This window comes from Cyprinodon variegatus, unplaced genomic scaffold (genome assembly GCF_000732505.1).
Source record: "Cyprinodon variegatus isolate N-32 unplaced genomic scaffold, C_variegatus-1.0 Scaffold1659, whole genome shotgun sequence".
NCBI classification, from domain to species: Eukaryota; Metazoa; Chordata; class Actinopteri; order Cyprinodontiformes; family Cyprinodontidae; genus Cyprinodon; species Cyprinodon variegatus.
Genome location: NW_015152112.1, coordinates 29,423 through 37,353, shown reverse-complemented (window position 1 = coordinate 37,353; position 7,931 = coordinate 29,423). Strand labels below are relative to the sequence as shown.

At 42.7% G+C, this 7,931-nt stretch overlaps 1 protein-coding gene across 18 annotated transcripts in view; it reads right to left on the bottom strand.

Moving 5' to 3' along the window:
- The window catches only part of myt1 (myelin transcription factor 1), a 59,632-nt gene extending 51,915 nt beyond the window's left edge, over window positions 1-7,717 (bottom strand). For 16 of the 18 annotated variants that reach the window (XM_015404180.1, XM_015404182.1, XM_015404177.1 and 13 more), the window contains exon 1: window positions 7,565-7,717. In XM_015404180.1, coding sequence (XP_015259666.1) covers window positions 7,565-7,589 — 25 coding nt within the window. In that variant the 5' untranslated portion in view covers window positions 7,590-7,717. Of the gene's footprint in view, window positions 1-3,827; window positions 4,054-4,109; window positions 4,133-7,564 lie in introns of those variants that run through there. The other 2 variants (XM_015404189.1, XM_015404188.1) reach the window with 2 other exon arrangements.
- Window positions 7,718-7,931: the final 214 nt, after the last annotated feature.

Below are 7,931 nucleotides of genomic sequence, written 5' to 3'. Positions count from 1 at the left end.
CTTTCTGATGGCGTCTTTCTGATGGCGTCTTTCTGATGGCGTCTTTCTGATGGCGTCTTTCTGATGGCGTCTTTCTGATGGCGTCTTTCTGATGGCGTCTCGCAGGAGAACCCAACTCCTCTCATCCCTCTGAGGTCCTAAAGACTCCGCAGACGAAGGTGACAAATCTAACAGCTAAGCTGCGTCTTTAAGTTCAGCCAGAGTGCAGTTCGTTAAACGATGAACGCCCAAGGCTGAACTTCTCATCTAATGCACCCCCCCCCCCCTGTCTCTGTATCACTGTTTTCAGGCCCAGCTGGTGCCTTGAAATCTGACTCCTTTTGGGACAAGGATCCATCTCCTGCTTTAGCGCTCATGTTTCTGGTGTTGGTGCACCTCTGCAGGCAGGTGTTGGTTATTGTGAAGAAGGAAGTAACCTTGAGTTTCCAGTGACTCCTCAAAGCTAAACAAAACTGTTTTTTATTTTTTATTTTTGTCTGTCTGCAAGAACATCTGAGGGGAAACAAAACTCCAAAGGAGCAAGGTTTGGGTCACTCCATTGATCAGTTAATTAAAGCGACTCGGTATTTATCTTTACGGCGCATCGTTCTGGTTGTGGAAATTGTGGCACATTCCGACTCTAAAATGAAAGCAGTGATTTGCTCTCTGAGCTGCTTTGCATAAAAGAAGGAAGGTGCACATCCCTGACCTCTCTCCTCCACGTTGTCTTTTTTCTCTTTTATCATCTCCGGTCTGTCCTGTATGTGAACCCAAACTGAAGGCGGGGATGTGATTCTGTTGGTTCCCTCCTCTCTGCTTCACCTCACCGAAGCTCAGCCAGCACTCCCCAGAAAACGCTTGTTTATCAACTTTCATCTGCCAGCAGAAAAAAGTGATTACAGCAGCAATACTGTTGGTCTGCATCTCTATCTCAGCTATCTCCGTCTCTGCAGACACACAAAGCACTTTATTACTGAGGGGGGGGAGCAACCGTGTGTTAGATTGAGAAGTGAGGGGGGATTTTCAGGACAGCCTGATGGAGCTCAGCTTACAAACGAAGGCCGACGAACTCTCAAACATCCAAGAAAAAGACCATCAAAAGTGATCAAAGTGACCCCTCCTTTGTTTTTCTCTCTGCTTTTATTCCACCCCCGTGCAAATAGGGAGACTAATCAGAGCTCCTGCTTCCCGTTTGATCACATGCTGCTCATCCTCACCTAAAACACACAAAGCTCATTATATTGCAGAGAAAATTGGAGAAGCACGAGACAATTAGCCATTCACTGGGGAGGCCTTGCTCCGGAGGAGGGAACAGTTGGGATACGAATACAAGATGAGGGAGAATTCACTGCCGGATGTTTTTAATCCAATTCCTTTTTCTGAAATAACAAAATGTATAAAAACCATAAATTTAGATTTTATTCCTGATCCAAAGAGGAAAAAAACAACAACTCTGGGGTCAAGTAATACTATTAGAGGAGTGGAGCTTACTCTGCTGGGACAATGGAGCCAAGAGGCCTAAATCCAGAGTTAGATTAAAGTCCAGGGTGTTCAGTCAGTAACAGTATTACTGCAGGTCCAGATGTACGGCCCGGCTTCTGGGCGGAGAGCAGGATTTACAGACAACTTAGTGTGATTACAGCGATGCCCACAGCAGGGATGGAGGGGGCAAAAGTTGGGCGGCGGCATGGCCTCATCTTCATCCAAAAGGTTGAAAACAAAAGAGACGCTCAGCAGCAACGAGTCAGAGAGGAGATGAAGGGGAAGGACGAGTCACTGGAGTTTCAGATGACATCATCCTAACCTCAGCATCAGAACACCAACTATAGGGACGAGCTGCATAACTCCAAACATTTCTATACGCCTCATACGACCTTTTCTGCTTTATTTTATTAATTTGTCTTTCAGAACCGCGGCATGCATTTCATTCCCCTCATTCTTCAGACATGGATGCGTTCTCTGCATTGATGGTACGACCCTGACCTCTGCTTGTGTTGCTTAGATTCCTGATACCGGCTCTGGGAGGGAGGGAGCAGTTTGGCCCCAGCTGCTCTTCCAACATGTTTACGGCCCTCCCTCCTCCAGCACCTGCTGTCCTCACCATCAGGCCTCCTCCAATACGAGACGTCTGTCCTCTCATCCACAATTAAACGTCAAAAAGATGCAGAGAGGCAACTTCTCTTCTCCGCAGTTATGGCCTCTTCTTGTAGCATAAAAACCAATAACCTAATTCTGAAATCCCCTGAAACTGGGCTGCTGATAATAAACAATCTTCAATAACATTTTTTAATTTTTTTTAAGAAAATAAAAAAGTCCAATAAAGACAATGAACCATTTAAGCAACTTAAAATTAACATCTTTTTAATGAAACTCAATAAAAGGAACAGAAATGTAAGTTTGAAGCAGCTTTGAATTGTTTTCAAAAGCTAAAATCAAACATTTTAAAGCTTCTGGTAGAAACCAGTAAAAGTTTCAGCTAAAAACTATTTATTTTCACTGGTCTGCGTCTTCCTCTCTGCTGCTGGGATTAATGGTTATCTGGCCTGGTCAGACTGGTTTCTGACGTCATTCCCAGTTTATTTCTGTTAACATGTGAAGTAATGAAAAACCTAATCCTACTCATTTCTTTAAAACACCAGAAGCAAAATCAACTAATTAGAGCGAATGACTTGTTAAAATCTAATTAAGTGAACTGAGCGCATAGTTCAATATAACAACATTTTCCAGTATTTCACAGTTGAAACAGTTTCTGCTCCGCAGGATGAAAACAAAGGTTCAAACTCCAAATGCATAGAGCTGTTCATGTAGAAGCTGCTGGAAATCTGCCTAAAATGTCACCGTGAAAAGCAGAAACGTCACAGCAACAAAATAAATAAAAAACTACTTCTGCATCTTTTTAAAAAAAACGGGTTTTCTAAGAAACGCAGCAGAAGTTTTCCTGATGGGATGGACGGGAAAGTTACGGTGACATAACGCATCCTCCTCATCCTCATCCTTCATCTCCTTCCTCCATCTTAGGACGCAGGTGCTTTGACAAACCGCGAGGCGCACGCGGAGCACATTAAGCGGTCATGTAAGCAAAGCAAGAAGGAGGGAGGAGGAGAAGAAGGGAACAGAAATAAAAGCAAATAAAAGATCTGGGTCCTCATAAAGCCGCTGAATCGCTCCGAGAAACGCGCTGAAAAGAAGCTTGGCTTATTTCTGAGGACTTTTGATTTTCTCTGCGCACTATGAAAGGCGGCTGACATTTAAAGGAGCATCTGGTTTTTTTTTTGCTGCAGAGGATCAAATGGCAGACCCCTCCCTCCCTCCCTCTATCCATCCATCCTTCCATCCATCCATCCATGCATCTTTGCGCTCAGCATCCCAGCAGCTCCTGCAAACAGGCACGTCTCTCCGCGCAGCGGCCGGAGGAGGAGAGCGGCGCTGATCTACATCCGGAAGGTGAAACTAGAGGACGGGACGCGCTTCAGCTGCGAGCCGCTCCGATAAGTTCGCGTTGAGTGGAAGGGAAATAAGGCCGGTTTTCACACGCAGAGAGGATGCTTCAGCTGATAAACTGCGTGGAATAAACACGCAGCTTCACTCTGCATCTGGAAAAGCAGCGCCATGCTTCCCCTCATCATTAATTACCTGAAGCTTAAATCGTTTCCCAATTAAACGGAGCAACAGAAACGCACATAAAAAAGGTTCAAGTTTGATTTTAAGTTCTAATCCTCAACCAAAAATGTAAAAAAAATAAAAAATAAATAAATTAAAAATCAAAAAATCATCCATCACAAAAAGCAAAGTTATCCAAAAACAGCCTTCCGCCTCTAATCATCAAACACACATTTATTTCTGGTTACCTGCATCCGATTCGATCCGCAGCTTTTAGCTCCTCTGAGTTACTGCGCGGCTCAAGTTGTTCGCTTTAAAACAAATCCCAAGTAAAGATTTAAAAAGCATCTATCCCGTTTCCAGAATGAGGAATCAGCGGGCGGAAGGTCGCAGCGGCCTCTCCTTACGCAGCGCAGCGGCGCGTGGCTCCGCATCCACGCGTTAAGATGTTTGTAAGCAAAAACATGGCTTCATTTGCCTTTGTCAGCGAGGAGGAAGGAAGAAAAAAAAAAAACGTAATATTGACTTACCTTTCCCTCATGAGCCATTGTACCACCCCCCACCTCCCTCCATCCCGGCCCCTCTCCTCCCCTCTAAACCCCCCTCCTACTCCTCCCCCGCCCTTTGCCATGACATCACGGAAGCTGTAGTAAAACCTCCAGCATCATATGGGCAGGGCTTAGGACCCCCCCACTCCCACCACCCCTTTACTATACACATTCACCCCCCCTCCTTAGACTTTCTCTATCACTCTCTCTCTTTCTCTGACTTCAAACCAGATTTCCACCCCACATCATTTCCAAGATATCACCCCACCCCCCGCCCCCACCTGCTTCTAACCATTTCAAACATCCTCCTGAAAAGCCATGATTCACATCCTGCAGATGAAGAGCCAGACTCAGGTACAAACCAATTTTATCATCTTCACTAAATGAACTAAAGTTATTTTAAGAGCAGATAAAAATGAGCTTTAGCTTCGCTTTATTTTCTTGTTCCTGTATAAAGATCAACTAAAAAGTTGTTATATTAAATGTCTTACTTAAAATCATTAGAAACGTCTGCAAGATAAGTAAATTAGCAGAAAATATAACAGTAAGGAAATAAGCTAACATGTTCCCTTTCGTTCACAGTAACCATCTCAGATTTCATTATTGGCTCTGCTACACACGACTAAATGAAGGAAGACACAAAATTCTATTTTTGCTTCATTACAGAAAATGTATTCACCATAAGACTTAAATTAGCCCTTAAGTTTAGCTTGGTAGATAGATGGTAGGTACTTAAAACAGTTGGTGTAAACATCTGAGCCTTATGGTTCTATAAAAGGTAAAACAAACAACAGAAGCGGATCAAATCTGATGGAGCTGCTTTTTAAAATCAGTATCGAAAGTTATCAGAAAGCAGCTATCATCAAATTTACAAGCTATGATCTCTGATGAAATGTAAATGTAATACTTTCTGAAAGATTGTTAATTATCTTCCAAAAGTCAAGCTTGTTCTATTAAATATTTCCTCCCATCAGAAAATACAGCAGTAGCTCAAATATTATAATGTTAGACAAAGGTTGGGCAGGCCTTAGCCAAATACAATCCTCATCGGTTTACATAAACTTGATTAGTTTTAAAGTAAACAGATCAGATCCCTTATCCTGTGTTTTATTTTTAATAGGGTGAATGATTTTAGATACATTTAGCAATCCATAAAATTCACTAGTTAATTAAAAAGCAAGGAGTGATTGAGTTTGGAAAACAAAATGAGCATGTTATTATGGGGGGATAGTGGTGGCTGATGAGCCTCTAAATAAAAACCTGAAATGTTTTTTATGGAGTTTAATCCAAAGATTGGCTTCCCTGCTCTTCCTTTGTGCTGCCACTATCCAGAAGCTCATTCAGAAAGGATTTTTCCCCCTCGGACCGAGAATTGATGTTGCAGTTGTGTGGAGAGTTTGTATATGACAGCATCTGATAACTCCTCTGAATTGAAAGTGGGGGGTTTAACGACTTATATGCAAAGTGGCAGATCTCTGAGGGAACTCTGCTGGAAATTATTTATGCACTGCTGAAACAGCGGATATCAGCTGGAACTATCAGAGTGGGAAAGCAGCTAAAAGACTGATCAGAGTGGGGAACTGATTTTTGATCAATTTCAACAAACGGCAAATCTTGACGATGCAACTTGGAATCAGCGCCAAAATGTTGCTCACACCGCGCTTTTGAGACCATTAGAGGAAATGACAACCATTCATTACAAGCCATTTGAGAATAGTCACCACAAATGCCATCCTTTATCTTCTGTCTCCACGCCACGCACACAGGGAATATTCAAAAAGCCCAACCTTCAGCTTTCTGAAATTCTATTAAATTCTTATCTCTTTGCAGCAGGCTCTTTTTGTGCAATCCCATTGTTATGCATTGGAGCTGAAATCAATCACCGGGCCGTGCACGCCGCCATCAGTATGATTTCAGACTGTGGCTGCAGAGAGAGGGGAGAAAGGATTCACAACTGCAGCAACAACAGCGTCAACAATCAAATAAACAAAGGGGGGCGGGGGGGATCCCTGGCACAGAGGAAAGTAGGAAGTTAGGTCCCAGGCATGTTAGTTTGTGAAGTTTGAAATAGGAGAGGAGATAGAAAAAGAAACTGAGAAATACACTCTAACTGCTCCTGCAGTGTGAGCAGATTTCAGGACTGTGGATTTCAGGACTGTGGACAGCTCCAACAAAGCTGGCTGAGGTCAGCATCTGACTTCAGAACCTTGGAGAGCTCCAGAGCTCCGTGGAGGAAACAAAGAGCTTTTGTTTGGGAGCTGCTTCAACAGCTGAGGACAATCAGCTTTAGGAATCTTTAGATAAAATGAACCACAGACTAAATTTAAACTAAACACAAAAAAGTTAACTAAACAGCAAGATAATATAAAGTTTTATTTGGATGAAATGTTTTTATTGTATTTATGCTAACCTACAGTGAACAACAAAAAATGACCTTGAAAGTTGTTTGATCCTAAAACATTTAAATATTGTCCTGCTTTTTAAAACTCATTTTAAGTATTTCAGACTAGATGTGTATCTTTCCAACTGAATTATTTTTCCATCCTATAAATCGAAATAAACTAAAGTTCTTATAAGACTAAGAGTTAATAAATGTTTTTATCATGTTTGTTTTTTTTTTAAACTAAAATAAAGCTTTAAAAAAAACATCTAAGGCTTTTATTAATCCAAAAGTTTGTACATTAAAATCAAAGAAACTGAAATCAGCTCAGTTTGCTTCCTAAACTAAAAAAGGAACAGAAGAGTTTCTGAGATCAGAACCGAAGCTGAATAATTAAAGGCAGCTTTCTTTGGGGGGGGGGGATCAGGCTGCAGCCAAACATCAGCTGGGAAAACTTTTCCTCTGTTGTTCTGAAGTGGTGGATGCAGATGGCACCAAGGCCTCCCAGCTCTTATGGATATATTGTGTGAGGCTGAGCAGCCAGTATAAATATTACATGGGGGCAGCAGCTGACTGGGCGCTGAGGTTGGGACCGGGGGAGGCCCCTATAGTCCCTCGACAGATGGAACAAGCCGACAGACTAATACAACAAAAAAAAGTTTTTTAATAAGCCCGCAGCCTGGCATTGTCCCTGCGGTACCGGGGCCACACGGTCCCCTAGGGAACCAACTGTCTTTTGTCTAGACTCGCTTTTCTTTCTTTTTAGCTTTTTCCCCACAAAAAAGACTCAAAGCTCAGTTTTTATTTTACTTTAAAAGTTTAAATCAATCGGTTAGCAAACTTTGAACAGATCAGACTGGTAAAGATTGATTCTAATCTGTTTAATCTTCTCCACAACAGCTTTAAGGCATTTCACAAAATAAGAAGAATATGCTGAGTTTTCATTATAATTAAAAACACACAATGATGATGCTGACTTTTTATTTGCGCAGATACCGGAACACAAAGTTAATCTGTAAAAGTTGCGCAAAAAGCGCTGAAAAGGAGAGCTACGAACCCAGAAAAGTGCGGCACAGCTTCATGTTTGCGCTCTTCTTCCTCCTCTGCGTGTCTCTTCTGTCCCGCAGACACCGAGTCCCGCAGGCGACTTTAACTTCTGAGCGACAAAACTTTGGAGAACTTTAGCCCAACTCCCGGAGTTCAGCAGGTCCACGGGGGGCGGAGCCAGCCACGCGATTGACACTGACCGACAGCCAATAGGAAGGGCAGCTGGAGCCCCGCGTGTCAGCTTTCAACAACAATAACCGAGGTTTGCAACAAAGAGCATCTGCTTCAGACAGAACTTCTCCCACTCAGCCTGAGCTGGAAGCTGCCCTGAAGCCCCAACTTCATCCCTTTCTCCTCATCTAAAGAGTCAAAGATCC